Consider the following 17,313-nt stretch of genomic DNA (forward strand, 5'->3'; position numbering starts at 1 on the left):
GAAGATGTAACAGCACGATATCGTGGTCTTAAAATCCAAGATGGCGGACTGGCAAAAGCCGTTGACTAATGATAACGATGTCAAAAAACCCCAAAATTATCGATGAAATATCATTTTACCGTGAAATAATGCTAATAATGTGAAAGGTGAGGATTTATGCATGCTAAATATCTCTGTAAAAATATTGTATACGCCCGCATAGATCCGATTAGAACGGATTCTATTGTGATTTTGGTACAGTAGCAGATACAAATTTTGACCAGTGCGAGTGTACGTGTGATTTTGCTATTCAATGTGTAAACGGAATTGTCACTTTTCCGTGTGTACAAAGTCTATGGGGAAACGGAAATTCCGTTTTCTGACATGCTGAAACGGAATTTATGATTTTCTGAAACGGAAAATACAATTTTTTGAAACGGAAAATCACTGTCCCTACTAATGCAATCAAACCTTAGCCAATTCAATTGAAACAACACTCACATTAATCTCTCAAATTTGGCACTCAAACATCTAGGCCTAATATATCATGACATCATTACTTTCTATTCAGTCACATGACACAATGGGTAAAAATATAACAGAGTGTCATCTGTCACTGTCATCATCAATAATATGTTTTCATTTTCATTTTCACTTCAAAAACAAGTATGTTGTACATGTACCTTAAAACCCCCCAAAATCAATCGTATTCAATCAAAATATTATTTTGTTTACAGCGAGACAGTGTTCATCTTACATAATTTACACTAACTTTATGAATTTACAATTAATGTATGCCTAAATGCATACATGTGTAAAAATGTATATTTCAAAAAATATGATTCAGTCACAATTCAACCACAACCATAAATATTAGGCCTATATTAATAAGAATAAACAGGTAGTTGAATCTTTAACTATAAGTTATCAAATTGAATGCCCTCATATTCTAATCCCAAACATCGATTTAATTCCTTTGGATTTGACCTTCAATATCTTGAAACTGACTGCGACTCTTTGACTTTGAAAGAAATATACTTTCTTCATTTCCTTTTTCAATATGAGTCATTTGAAACTGCACATAGAAACAACCATAGGGGTGAAACTGAATACTTCCCACTGTATGTGCGACCCGGTTTTAAGATATTAAGAGGTTTATAAACAACACGTGTCAACATGGTTAATACATTTGACGTCTGTCTTTATTCTCTTGATAACTTGACCTAGATGTCCCAGATAGATACCAGTCTAAACATCTCCTTCTCATTATACCTTGGTGAGTGAGAGTTGCTTTAGTTCCTACTCTGTTCACATATGTCCCACTGTATCACATTCACTGGCGGTAACATTCAAAAAATATTTTGCTTGATGTTATTCATAATAACCAATATTTAGCTCCTGATAACCTACACCTTTTTTTTCATTTCAAAGTGCCATTATCAACTTGGACGATACTTCTGCACAAATAAAACTAATTAATGTCTGGTCAGGACCAGTCAGGACCCATTCTTCAGAGCCATGCATGTAATAGTCAATATCTTGCCATTAATAACAATCTTCAACATTTATGTGAACTAACTTACCAGAGCAGGCCAGCGTACTGTGTTTGGTTTGGTACCATATGGGTCTACCCTCTCACCCCAGACCAGACTCTTTTCAACCAGGAATGCTTGATGAGATGGGTCCTGGACCTTCAACCATTCACGCTTCTCCCAATTTAGACTGTCCACTTCCACATAAACCTGAATTAAGAAGTAAATAGAAAGGGGATATGGTAAATTCAAGATGCAAAAAACACTATAAAACTGATCAATACATTGAAATGAAATTAATACCTCATGAGAAATATTTGAGAATAAGTAAACGGAATATTTTGCAATAAAGGTAAAGTGCACCCCAAAAACGTCTGTGGGCCTATATCAAGTTGATAAATTTATTTGTTGGTTGTTACAGATTTCACCACACCAATGATTGTTACTTTGATTTTTGTGAAAAACCTACATAAAAACAGAACTTCAGTCAGCCTATCCCTTTAACCCCAAACCCCGGGCATTTAATAGATAATTTCGCAAGGGACTGAGTCATGTCCTATAAACGTGGGTAAAAGGATTCTGTGAACCCTAATAATATGTCCTACCTTGATAGAGGGCAAAAACTATTCATTCTGAGAGTGAAGAGAATATAAGTTACATAAGTATAAATATCAGTCCCTCTTTTTCTGATTTGTCTCATACCTTCAATTACTGACATGATTAAATTATACAAACTCAAAGGAGATCCCTACTATGGTTGAAAACCCCACCTTTTCCTCCTTTCAACATTCATTTACAGTAGTTGGGACCTACTAGTGTTCCAAAGAACATCGGTCTGAGCTACATATAATCCTCTACAATTAGAGTAAGCCAATTGTAAAGGATTTTGTTATTTAAAAAAAAAATGCAGTAACATGGTTCCTGAACAAGTCCTGTTTGATTTTGAAAGAAATGACTCATGGACCTATTTGCATTTCCATAGCACTTCTTCCTTGAATGGTTGCGTGGTTTCCTTTTGTTGTAGAACCATACCCAACGCACCTTTCCAAAACCAAATCTCACAGCTCACTATATTACTCTTTCTCAAACTTCTTCAAACAATCATACTGAGAAATGTTTGCCAATACAACAAAGGAGAGACAGACAGAAGATAACAAGCGTTCCTTTCCAATACAAAAGCGACTGCTTTCCAATTCAGCAATGCACACAAAAGCCATACACTCACACAATCATTATTACAATACCTCATCAATAACCTTGCTTCTCTGTCAATATGTAATAACCACATGCTAAATTGAGATTCTTTGGTGAGGCATTGCAGCTACTCCCCTGCCTACCTGAGCACATTTCACAAGCTTCTACTGTACCAGCAGCGAGGTGATGAATAAATACCATGCAACCTGACTAGACGCCCAGAAAACCTTTCTTCACAATGAAGAGGGAACTGATCCCCATCTATCATGGTATTTAGAACACTGCCACAAACCAAAGGGGAGAGTAAGCGGGGAGAGGAAACTTTGCCAAGATGGCGGTGATATTCTGGGAAGTCTGCATGAGCTCAATCGCCTTCTCTTTAGCTAGTGGGAAGTCGACCCTGCTTTTGCGCTTGCTGTTGCAGTAGTAAGAAACCAAGTTGAATGCCCTAGGGGCATCAGTCGGAATAGCTGAAGAACAGAGGGGAAGGTATGTGTGTGTAGAGTGGGGAACTGATCACACACAGATATTTCTTGGACACAACAAACCCATTAAGCAACAACCTCTCCTGATGGTAATTGAGATATTAATGGATTTCTTGATGGGAGAATGGAGTTAATGCCATAATGGAATTTGAAGATTTTGTGAACACAATGTAGGCCTTTCCCATTAATTGTACAATGCCTTCAACACACAAACACACGCACATGCATTTCACATTTTCACCATTTCATCTTGGCTTATATCTCGAATCATATTTGAACTGTATTTCCTTTGATTCCTTGTTGACCTAAATAACTAATTTCCAGGGGAGAGAGAATTCAAATGATTTTTCAACTGCTTTTTCCCCAACAACATATAAAATACAAAAAGGTCTGGCTCTTAAAAGACAGTCTACCCGTATTCAAACATTTCACTCATCAAAATTTGCACTTTGCAATGTTTTACGTAGGCCTACTTTGACAGTCCTTAATCACTTCACCCTTTTTTCTTCTTTGTCAGACAAGACCGAATTCTATCACATTTTATAAATGCATTAGGAAGATGAATGTAAAAAAAAGTATAGAGAAAGGGCAGAGAGTTGAGTGGGAGAGAAAGGGCAAAAAAAATCCAACTTCCGCAGTTCCGGGGGCATTGTTACAAACAACATAGTAATTAATTGTGCAATCAATTTGTCTGATTGACTGCAGATAACGATAAATGAAATTGATTATAAAATCAGCCATATGATCGATCTCTGAATTTTGTGTTGTGAGCCCTCGATATGCATAAATGCGAGCAGAGCTGAACAATGGCAGCCATAGATGGCTTTTCAAAAAAGGCTATAGATGTCCTTCAATTATCTCTGCGTGAATTAATCCATTAGCGGAGTGAAAGTGATAGAAGGCAAGCATGCTCTAATTAGTCACCATCCCCATGTGCCTTCTTCGCTGTATGGCCTTGAATCTTGTCAGAGTGCATGCTATTATTACACGCCATTGATTGGAACATCAGAGCAAGGCCAATTCTAGTTCCACAATTACCTGACTAATTTCTCTTCAGCTTAAGATAATCTTTTTTTAATAGCCATGTATAATTTTCTCTCGAGTAACAAAATGCTGAAAGATTTCACATTTCCAAAAATATCCCTAAAATGATTTTGCCCTGATATAGTCTTCTCTTTTGTCATGAACTAAAATGTGTCATGAAACACACAGACCAGTTCGGGATGTACTTTATTTACATGTACAATTATATTATGACCCTCCTTGCTTCAACATGCTTGTAATGTACACCTGCATGGTTCAATTAGGAAAAAAAAAATCTATTTATTCCAACAGTTGGAACAATTTTGCAACAATTTTTTTAAATTCATTTTCCAATCCTCCCATCATGAAGTTGTACATGTATATTACACTTTCCATCCAAGCAAAATATACCAAATAGTGTGCAGTCTATACATGTATCTTAATAAAATAATAGAGACTGTGATTGGAGGTGCTCTCTCTATTCATGGAATGTATGATTTACAAGCAAAGCCATATCCTTCATCACATAAAAGATTACAGTACTCGGTGATCTACTACATTGTAAATACCAATCAGATGTGCAGGTAATATCAATTTCATATACACATATAATATTTTCACTGAGGATTATAGTTCCGTACTATCGTTAGAGGCTATGTATGTACATTTGTAAGCTGAACATTCAGAAACATGTGACAGACAGCAAGAGGTCAATATAATTTCTGAAGGCATGATCTCATTATTGACCTTGAATGCACAAATTCGATCTCAAATGGCAGCTGAAAATAAGTAGAGTTTATTTCTTTAGGAAAAATAAGACTATACTATGTAAGGTGTGTTTTTTAATTACACCTACACTGTACTATAAGGAAATGCTCCAACTATAAATACTAAACAATCAGAAAAAAAACTCCTTACCATTCTACATGAAAGACCATGTACATGTATCACATACATGTAATGCCTTTACAATGGGCACCTCCTCGAATCCAAAGTTGGTCAATGTCTATTTAAAAACTTTTTATCTTCAAGAAGCTCAATAACTTCATTTTTTTTAAAGGCCTGAATATTTCGTAAGTAAAAAATAATAATACATATTTTTACATATGATGGAAATTGGTTGTGAAGAATGATGACATACCGGTATTCTTTTTATAAAGGCTGCCATCAGATAACAATTTGTCTGGATACTTTCAAAAGGTAATATCTAGCTGTCTGCAAAATGATTTCAATTCAACTCTTCGGACCTTACCTATCTGACAGGAAATAAATTGGTAGCCTGCATTGAGACTCCTATATATAAACTACAATCTATTTTATCAACATTAATTCTATTAAATAATTCCTAGAAAATGTAAATCAATTTCCACCACAAATACCATCACACATACAAAAGCCAAAGAGACCACTAGAAGTGTGAATTAAAATTAATTTCTATTGAGGGTGCTTCAGTTGAAATGAACGACCTTGATAAGTCTAGCTTGAATGAGAAACTGAACAAATTTGAGGCAGCATCCACTTATTGGAAAATCAATAAGAGAAACCACACTCCAGCCATCACAAAAGGGTCATGCTCAGTATGAAAAAAAAGTGTGAATAACCCCGATCGATATCATTCTGCTGGTTAAAACTCAATTCATTGTTCACCTATTGCTTCAAGTAATAACAGATCAAGGTACATGGAGTTGGATGAAAAACAAAAGAGGGCAACAAAATATCGCCTGACCTTACCTATAGCATGGCACACTGTATGCTTCATCAATCAAACTCCCGACTGCTATATTAGTTGCATGCCAGCTCTAATTCTTATCATGGAACCATGTATCGTGATAGTAACTCCCGACAGAATCTCTCAACCCCACAAGCCTTCCAGTCTATGAAGACGACCAAGCATGTAGGGGACTTCATAAGCAAAGACTATGTATAGGGCTCCCTCGCTTGTTGATTGACCTTTGATATGGAATAGAGACATATCATGCAGGGGAGAGACAGAGGGAAGAGAGAAATTTGCCGGAACTACTTTCTTGCTTGTCTGACCCTCGTTGGCGGCGTACATGTGTTGATTTGTGTGTGCATGCCAGTCACTGACCCCTCAGAGGTTGTCATGTCATTTTCTGGTGGTTTTGTGCTTTGGTATGGTGTGGGATTTTGTGGTGGAGTCATGAATAATATTATCAATGACTTATTATTAGAATGCAGGTGTGTTAGGGGAACATTTCTATAAAAAAAATAAAAATAAAAGAATCACCCACTGAACAGAATAATAATAAAATGAACGAAGAAATGAAAATGGTTTTATCCATTATGCCTTATAACATTTTTTTTTTATTAAAAGTAAATGCAATCGTCATCTAACCAGTGATTTTAATCACATGATTTTGATTAAAGATATCATATTCAAACTATTTCAAATCAAAATTCTTATTACTTTCTATGTACATCTAAAGCCTTCCTAAAATTTCAAGTTCTAATCCTCTTCTGAAAAATATAAATTTGATACATGTAGCCCAGGGTGTCAGTAAACCTATATGTAGCTGGTAGACATTCTTTTTAGAATGACTTGTACATGTAGTAGAAACCATCCCCTTTCCTTGTGCTTTTTAATTTTTTTTTATACAGTAATTTTGTCTCAAACTCTACTTGTTGATTTAATTATCTTGGATACATATATGTGCCCATCCTGATTTGCTTTCATCTGTTCAAACAGTTTAAATGATAACAAGATTATCCACATCAAAATGTTTGTTCAAACCACAATGTGCCTTCAACTGTGCAAGGGGGTGGGTTCAACTACATAATTTGTCATGAACTTAAAGGTAAATGCTAGTTTTGGTAACGATATAAAAATGAGTTCGTACACAATCCAATGAAATGATCACCAAAGTGTCCGTTTGTATAAATAAAACGCATGTGCCAAAGGATTCTGGAAGAAATTGTGTAATTGCTGAGAAATCAGCATATACGCACAGGATTCGGGTAGGGCATCGGGCCCGACGCTCTATGCAATAATTATACATTGTCCCACGTGCGCTTATCTGTGTTGGGGATCTTCGGTGTGAATATTTTTCAACGTAGATTTCAAGATTCCCAAAGTTCAGTTAATGTAACTGTACCAGATCTAGATCCTCGATGATATACTGACAATTAAGCCTTGTTTTACAGACTTTCTCATGAAATAAGTGTTTACTGCAACTACTGGAATTTCTCTTTAATACTGTACCAAAAGAAACTTGCAGAGCACTGAAAAGCTTTAATATGGGGTGAGACAAGTGTAATTTGACATGATCTACATGTAGTTGTCAAACATAATGAAATGAGAATGGAAGCAATAAAGAAAAGAGGCAAACAAGGGGTTCCTGTGTTTTTTAGTATTCCTTGATAAAATTTAATAATAGGGTTTACAAAGAAAGCACATTTTAATAACATGTTTAGAAAAATTGAAAAGAAAAAACACCTGTTGCCATGTGTAAACAGCAATATATTCAAGTCAGTGCATGGCTTTATCACCAATCGCTGGAAGTTCATTTGAAAGAGCATGCCTTTTTTTTTATTCAAGAGGCAAAGATTGGCTTTGACCTTTTCAGTCTATAATGTGATATTGAAATCTGCCAGATAACAGAGACCCACATATGCTCCTAAAGTTCATGGGAATGTGAGTTATACATGTAGGCGAGAATTATCAACAGATATCTCAAAGATTACAATAGGAGTGAAATTGCAAATTGAGTAAAATGGAAACGGTAAATGTTGCTGATACTGTGAATTCACTTTGAAGTCCATACAGGAATACCAAACGTTGTTTACTGGGAAAGGGGTCAGATAGCGGAAAAGAAGAGAGCACAAAATGAACTGGTAGGGCCTATACTTATCTTTAAGATTTTCTTTTAATAAATGTTGATATAAAAAACATGTTGCTATTTTCAAGCAAATGCTAACTTCATGTAGGGTGGTAATTAAATACTCTTAGCGCTAGTTCATTGATTTGAATACATCAGGAGCCACAATGAAAATGAGTGACGCAAATTCATCTATTCAGATAACAAATCCCAATTGCTGTGGTAAATAGTCGATAGGTTGTAAAATGGGCATGGACGAATATATACATTCTTCAATTAACAACAGGCATATTCCATACCCATCAAATCAGAGAATACCAGGTGTTGACACCTCAAATTTCCTTGTTTACTGTATTAAGATCAAACCTAAACCGGTCATTATACCAGCTGTGCAATATGCACAATATCTATTTAATAAGAAAATTATAACTAATTTGCAGTTTATAAATACTTGTACATCAATCCAGCATTATTTAGAAACAAATGTACTTACTCTATACTATATTTCTTTGACAAAGGAAAAAACCCTATGTCATCTTTATACATGTTATGTGATAAGTTAATCCCCACTTCTTATCAACCCTGTCTGATCTCTCATTAGAAGGTGCTGCACCAGCCTGAGTTTGCTTAATCTCGAGATTCAAGAAACCCTGTCTCCACCATCACAAGTAGAGCAATACCTGCTCGAGCGAGGCATCAATGCACTATGGCCTGACGTCGTGAATAAATAATCTGGAGTGAATCTGCACCTGCAAATTAGTGGGATAATTCGTACAAAAACGTGCTATATTGCAGATAATCCCAAGTCGAATTGGGATTGCAATGTTGAGATTAATCCTGCGATCTAGAGTGATAACTGCATCTCCATTACAAATAATCTCGAAATTGTTCAGATCAGGATAATTTGTGGGATCAGCGCGCCAATTTGAAAACTCGGCTGGTGCAGACGGCCCCAGCGTGTGTTATCAAAGGCTTAACTGGAGACTTGTGGTCAGAGTAACCACAAATGACATCATACTGGGAACTAAGCAAGAAAACAAACCAAGCAAGGAAACAAAGGAGGTGGGCTGAGGAATGTACTAATATGCCTCACAATACGCTGGAATATGAAGCCAAAATGGAGAAATACACGTGGTCGGAAGAAAAAACTACCTGTGGCATAGGCCCAATACTGTAGTTACATGTAATGTAAGCAATGCAAAAGTTACCTTATGGTCAGAATATGATTAAATCTGAGCTTCTACATGTAAGGATAAAACTCCCATTTGTATTAATGCATAATCATTACAAATTATGAAACTGAAACAAATGGTAGCTGTAAACTTGATAAATCTTTCAAGACAAAATTGTTTCAAATTCTATGTAATCGGCTGGCATGAAAATGCCCAATGTTTTGTGGTGAACATGAAATTGATTAACTTTCTATACCCACACATACAGTGTCATTATCATTGTTGAAATCTGTTTAATGAGCCTCACATGTAAATGTATCTCGTTAGATATGGTATGAGTTATGAATGTCTGCATTAATCCATCATTCAACATTCATATTCAACATTCAACCCCCAAACTATCTTGAGTCTGTCAGTTTGAATGTAACTTTCACAATTTGAACTGACAACCTATTGTTCATCACAATTGTCTTCTGTTCACATCTCAAAAGGGCATGCATCTTGGTCTGTGATTAATAATCAATGTTCTTCTTCAGCACATTCCCTCCCTCACCCCCCACCCCCATCATCTTCTCTCAACATGTTGCAAACATCCACATTCCAGGGATGTAAATTCCCCCACTTTCCATAATGAAATCAACTAATGGAATGAATCTGGAGGGGGAAGTGCTTTCCTTGGTATCAGCTGCGCCTAGCAGTCACCATCCCACGAGCCTTCACTCATTGCGAAGGGCGCTATGGCAGGAATGCTATCCGCCTGGAATCAACACAGGCAAGAATATTAGGCAAGCCGGGGATAGAAAGAAGGATGAACTTTCATGAAGGGAGAGCTCGGCGCTGAAACCCTATCTGGAATGAGTCAGTAGGATGCCAGAAGCAACGCTCTCCTTCTCTCGCTCTACTCCACTACCGACAACCACCACCACCGAGAAACGGCGCGAATAGTGAGCAAAACAGGATAGAAAGGGAAGGGAAAAAAGGCTCTAAACCTAAGTAACCCTTCATCATATGAAAATACCCAGGGGAAATTACTTTATGAATCATAGCAGACCTGCTAGGGCAGACTTTTAAACAGGAGAGTGAATTGGCTGGAAGGATAATAGGTTGAAACTACTACTATCACCATGGCTCATTATGAATGAATAAATTAATCTCATGATGATAAGAAAAGATAAAGGACTACCAAACAATAATCATTAAAGTGATATTGTGCTCTACATGTACATGTAACTGATAAAACTTAACAAAATGTATTTATAGGCCTACAAGCATGCAAACTAAAAGGTCACTCTAGGAATAACTATAGGTGTAGTAAAATTAAATGGATAACCATACTTGTAATAAATCAATATAGGATGCAAACAAAATGTTACAGCATCTTTGAATTTTCCATGATTTTGGTTCATAACAGTTGTATATATATCATCATAAATAGTATGCAAGAGCGCATGTAATTTTTTTTCTTTAGTATTACCATTTTCTGCTCCGCTCCAAGGTTGTTTGAAAATTAGGATTGACTACCAATAATGTGGTTGATTATAACTGATGTCATTTATTTAGTAAGCAATGCTACGCTATTTTAAAAAATGGCAATAGGATATTAGGATTTCAATCCCAAAAATATTTGGTTTATATGTTTACAGTAGTTAACAATTGATATAAAAACATTTTCACTTCGGTCTTATTTTAGCATATATCCACCATAATTGCTGCAGATTAAAATAAAATTCAGATCCTCATGCAAGTATGAAAGATAAGCAAACACATTATATAGAAAATTCAAATAAAAACAAATCTGCTCAAGCTCAACCTGAAAGTGGGGCAAAGTTGACTAACGCTCTGTCAGCCCAGAAGGTACTGGAAATACAGTTACACATATGGTGTAAAGTGATGCGAAAAGGCAGAAAGACAATGATATGATACAGCTGTCCATATAAAACAGGAGGTTCCCCCTATAGACTAAGCACATCACTGACACAGTGTTTACTGATGACCTGAATTCCATTGCATGATTTATGATTAGTTTGCTTTATATCCCAGTCTACCAATGCCTGGATGGGTGGTAAATACATGACCAAGGACTGTTATGACAGCAAATTGTGTAATTTGATGGGTGAATATAATCCACTTCTGGCATCAAGTGGAAACATTTGTGGTCTAAATACACATGTACAGTGTAATTGTAAATATAATGCACAAGTAACATTCATATTATACATGTAGGCCTATATGCATGCCTTACATTGAATATTGATACAACATAGGCCAATATTCTCAAACATGTATGAACTGAGTGACATGTAGGCTTACATTATGTCCATATTGCAAATAATTTAGAATATATAAAGTTATTCTTCCCACCCCTGTGAAAAAATGGTCTGAGATTTAAAATTCAACAGGTCCAGTATACATGAAAACTGTAGCCAGTGTAGTCTAGCAAAATTAGGACAAATACATGTATACACCCTTGTTGCATGATGAAGAGCATATATAAATCCCATAAATAGCCTGAACACATGTGTTTACATATTACTGACACACACCCCTTTGATGCACACCACTCAACTAGGCATAATTTGCATTGGACTAGAGGGCTTGTTCAAACACAGCTTTACATGTAGGTCAATAATTCAGTGCAGTGGAAATAACAAGGCAATGGACTTGGTTCCACACTACCGACTCAACTCACCCATGAAATGGAAGGTACCAACAAACAATCATCTACATGTACATGTATCAAACCACTATGTAGCACTCCACGTATATACTGCGTGTCAAACTGTAGATAATTGATACTGTAAAAAATGAATTTTATACTACAGCTACATAAGGTGTACATGTAGGCCTATATATATTTTTAGGCTGATATTGCGATCATGACATTATTTTCTGGGCTAAATTTCACAACCTACTGCCCAAACCTGCAGCTTCAGATAAGCTCAATGCATTGAAAAGGGATTTTCAGGGGATCTTATTTTAATTTGCCAGGGCTCTTTTGAGCGATTTGGGGGTGAAATCACTTCAAACCCCATTGATATCATTTTTATCCAACTAATTATTATCTGCATTATGTTGAAATCTTACTTGGTTCATATACATTTTCGATTGTGCTTCCTATTTGTATGTAATGTTTACAAAATACATTTATCTTTTTATTTTTTTGTACCGATTTGGAATTGAACGATTTGATTTGTAATCGTGGACCAACATCTCTTTTCAATATTCTTGGGGAATTTTACAAATTAGAGAGGCCTTCATGTACTTATGCAGTAATTTTTCAAACATTATTTAAAACATACATTTAGGTACATGTAAGGTCAAATCCATACAACTCGTAAAAAGATTTGAATTGTAGCATATCAAGGAAAAAAGTATACAGGGTACTAAATGAATGAATCTATATACTGTACGTCTAACCAGCTTTAATACTTAAAGCTTGTGTATAGTTTTGGTAAATCCACCAAAATGCTCCAATCACTATTCCAATTCATTGCTAGCTAATATGACTGGATATGCCCTATAACAGTTATGATGTGGAGGATATGAAATGAAAATGTGTTTTACAGGATAAATTTTGCGATTTTACATGGAAATTTAACTTGATCGGGTCACCCGATCAAATTAAAATATCTGTGTGTTTTTGTCTTTCAATTAAATCCTATTCAAAATCATAGAATGGGCTGAAACTTTCAAGATTTGTTCTTTGTCTGTAACTTTTGGATATCTAATCACTAAATTTATAAGATAAGTGCTTGAATGCCCATTTTTTAAATTTAAATCAAGCATCGCCGAGAGAGGGCGCTATATATCCAAGATTTGAATATTTGAAATTTTCTCAGAGAAGTGCAGTTGGAAAAATATCTAACGGTCTCTACGCTTCAGTAAGACTGTCATATTAGATGATATTCGATTATCAATCACATTATTGACCCTTTACCAAAGCTATACACAGGCTTTAAAATCTTCACTGTAGAATCAAAATCAAAGAAGGAAAACTAAATAGCTGCCAATTATCATGAATTTCAATTTCAAGTTTGAAGTGAATGGAATAGAAAGGGAGAAATCAATCAGTTGTGGTTTTGAGACCACTTAACCACATGAAACTAATCAAACCATGCACATATTCATTCTCTCTTTTAGCAGCTTTGTGAATATGTAGGCCACTGACAATGACACTGTACTACAAGAAGAGTAGGGGAAATATGCATACACTTCATCACCATTAAAAAACAGACAAATCAATATTTGCAATGTCGATCAATATTCATGGATTGCACCAGCAGATAACGGGTCAACAGAAGATGGAAACTCTAATACCATAAATACTTTCACACCAGTCAAATCACAAAATGTCAAATATTGTTTCACCAGAATGAAAGCAAAGGACACTGTCTATCCTCTACGACCTAGAATTACCAGAAAACTACTACAAGAGGCTTGAGAGTTTTTGCAGGGATTTCTACAAAATCATGATAAAGCAAATTAAAAAAGACTTTTTGATGGGAGGCAAGAAGAATGTATTGCATATTTAGGTTGATCTTTAATACATGTAACTATGTGGTAGGCACATGTGAAAGAGCAGACAAAAAAATTGAGGCCTGGACAAATTCTCATGATATATTATTTTCATAGTTTAATATTATTTTCAATACAAAGGTGTGAATACATGTACTTGTCATGTGACCAAACAGATTCATGGTAAAATACATTCAACCCAACCCCTAATCAACACACCTGACTAAATCTTGATAGTAATCTCAAACAAGAATAATTGGCTGTGTTTACTGTATGACTGAGTTTCTCATCTGTTGAGAGATTCAATACAGATAATACAATGGGAAAGCAGGGGGTGGGGAGATTGGTGAAAAAAGATCTCTCTCCATTCATTGTGAACAAAATGAAAATGCAACGCAGCACACACACCATCTTTTCTGATATGTATAATTCAATCTTTTGTATAGATCTGTTTTGGACGGTGATTTAGTGCCTTGTGAAAAAAATCTACAACTATCATCAACAATTGGTTCCACAAAACTACAATTTGGCAAGAATTTGTTTACAACCATTTGTAGCACCAGTTCATCATAATCTTTAACCTTGTAACTTACTCAGGATAGAACATAGGCCTACCACTACCAGCGAAAATGGCACCGCTACAAATTCCACACACTAATCAAATGACTTCAACCCTGTACTTTACTACATGTAGGGGAAGGCGGGGTAAGTTGAGCATAGGGGCAAGTTGAGCCACCAGCCCCAGGCCAATAATGAATGAGTCAGACATTGTTGGTGTATCATGTATTGATGACCCATAGCATAACCCCTAACCCCACCATATTGTTTTCAACTTTGAAACAAAAAGTAGTTTTTTAGAGGGGAAAATATGAATTTCAGCCATAAAAGTAAAAAAGAGTGTGAAATAGATAAGTGCTTTATAAACACACACGTCTTTAAATATAATAAAGACATGATAACAACATTATTAGTCCAGGTATGGATCTTCATTCTTGTCATAGTCTTTTACATGATGGATGCATAATAAATGTGTGGATACAAAATTATCGCACTAAGTTCGGACTGGGGTAAGTTGAGCCAAACAGCATGGGGCAAGTTGAGCCATGGTAATTCCTATGGTAATGTATCTTAAAAAACAAACAAACGATAAAAATCGATTGAAATGCTGGCTGAAAGGAGCAAATTTACATGAATGCTCTTTTCCTTTTAAAGGATGTTAGTATTTATAGAGAATTAGCAAGTGAAAAGACTTTAAACAAAAAATTGACATGCTGGTTCTCCCCTCATACATTTTGTACATAGTTTTTGTGGCTCAACTTACCCCAGAAGGTGGCTCAAACTTACCCCATATATGGGGCAAGTTGAGCCATTTGACATCGTTTTTTCAAAGGTCACGATGACTTTCAGTGTGGGGATAGAAAGTTATATATAGGTGGAAAAAATTTCAGAAGAATTAAATTTCAAGGCAAGGTACTTATTTCGACAAGATTATAAATCATATCAATTCTAACATGCAAAAAGCAAAAACTGTCACAACTTACCCCGCCTTCCCCTACAATGTGTACCCTGCCCAAAAGGCTAATCCCAACATAAAATCCTAATTGCAACCCTACTAAAGCCTAACCCTACAAAGACAAAAAGCATGGAGCAATTGCCGCTGAAACTTATTACCGAAAATACATATCAGTAGGCCTACACATTAATATGCACAATGATAATTTGATACAAATATCCCTCTTTCCATTACATGGCATGGCAAAAAATCAATGACAGGAAAGACAGGAATTTTTTTATTAGTACCATTAACAGGTGATTAGCCATGCAATGAATTATCAATATAGCTCATTCATAAAGAATGCATTTTTCTGTAAATTACCTGTGAATATAATTTTCTGCATGTACATTTGCATGTACATGTATAAATGGGTGAGAGACAAATATGAAGCCTGCATCCCTGATACCACAACATTCTATGCAGGCCTACTACAGTACATGTACAAGTATAAACTAGATTTTAATTTGTCATGCGGATGAATTAGGTGGTCTGTCTTTACTATTGCCATCATGATCACTATTACCATGTTCATGCAGATCAATGTGATCTTCATGATGACAACTGAATGTTGATTATGGATAGAATGCTTGTGAAAGACGGGAGATGATAAAGCACTGTAAAAGGGTCTCTTTGATGTATGACAATACTGTACATGTGATATGAAAAAAAGTAATTATAATCTGTTTTATCTTGCTAAATTTTAACTTTTGTACCTTTGAATTATCATAAAGGATCTTGTACGAGGTGGTAAAAAGAAAAAAAAATGGAGAAAAAAAAAATCATCTTGTTTACCCCAGGACTCGAACCTCCGCCCTCGAGAAAGCAAGTCAAATGCGTTATCCATTGAGCCACGATATTCCCCATAGAGATTACACGTGTAAGCAATTTTGAGAATTACAATTCCAATTTTGCAAGTGAAAAACGGGCATGATCCCGGCATCTGATAAAAAAATGGAGGGAACACTTGCGAAAGCTCAGGATCTCAGCTACATCATATAAATTTGATGACGTCATTTTTGAAAAAATGAAATTTTTAGTTTAGGCGCCATTTTGATGACGTCATGATCAAATTGAGGGACATTGGTGACATGAAATCAAATTTACAACTAATACTCTATCGATATATGAAAAAAAAATTGGGGGTCAATGGACTATTTAAAGAGCTACAGTGACTTTTCAATAGGCATGTTTTTGCCCATATATGGCCTATAGTGAGAGCTCGCGCCCACACGTGCTGCAAAGTTTAACGGGTGTTAATTTCGTTATTAATGGTTGTAGAAGGTTGATCAAGGTATTAAATTGTTCAAAATTTTATTATCAATGCAATGATGTAAAAAAAAAAACGGTGTTTCTGTGTTGCTTTAGGGCATCACGCGCGCGCAAATTTTTGAAATGCTTAAAATGACCTGAAACGTACCCAAAAAAATTTATAGGCCATTTGGAGAATTTTTTACCTTTGACGTCATGACCTTTACATGACCTTTGACCTGAAGTTAATGTCATGTAAATATTGTTAATTTTTGATAATGAAGATATGATCAAATGAAGAATTTTACAAAATGGCGCGTAGATGACGTCATCATAACCATATGACCTTGAAAAGCTTAGTATGCCGTCTCTATGATAGATTCTATGTATGACGAAAAAATCAGCAAAATTGATTCAGCCAATTCCGAGAAAAGTTGGCGACAAACATAGGTGACAAGAATAAAGAAAGAAATAAAGAAATAAGGAAAATTCTGACGAAATCAATAGGTGATCTGTCATAGACAGACCACCTAAATAGGATAACAAGACAATATACTTGTACTTGTACATGTACAAATGTAGGTCTATGCATCATCCTATACCATCCCATGATAACTTGCATTCAGCCTTCTCAAAATGACCTTGAATTGTACAAGCCAGGCCACCACAAGCGTAAACACAACAAACAACAGTATAAAGGACAATGGAAAACACGCAATGCATTTTCCCAATTTAGCAACAAATAAAACAACATCTCTACTTCAATCTGTTGTA

The 17,313-nt window shown here is 35.6% G+C and overlaps 1 protein-coding gene across 2 annotated transcripts in view; it reads right to left on the reverse strand.

Annotated features, from left to right (window-relative positions):
• The window catches only part of LOC121425031 (probable JmjC domain-containing histone demethylation protein 2C), an 80,029-nt gene extending 74,633 nt beyond the window's left edge, over window positions 1-5,396 (reverse strand). For both annotated transcript variants that reach the window (XM_041620968.1, XM_041620966.1), the window contains exons 1-2: window positions 5,355-5,396; window positions 1,563-1,721 (exon numbers count right to left, since the gene is read on the reverse strand). In XM_041620968.1, coding sequence (XP_041476902.1) covers window positions 1,563-1,721; window positions 5,355-5,381 — 186 coding nt within the window. In that variant the 5' untranslated portion in view covers window positions 5,382-5,396. The remainder of the gene's footprint in view (window positions 1-1,562; window positions 1,722-5,354) is intronic.
• Between the last annotated feature and the right edge of the window lie 11,917 nt (window positions 5,397-17,313).

The sequence above is a fragment of the Lytechinus variegatus genome, chromosome 12 (genome assembly GCF_018143015.1).
Source record: "Lytechinus variegatus isolate NC3 chromosome 12, Lvar_3.0, whole genome shotgun sequence".
Taxonomy (NCBI): Eukaryota; Metazoa; Echinodermata; class Echinoidea; order Temnopleuroida; family Toxopneustidae; genus Lytechinus; species Lytechinus variegatus.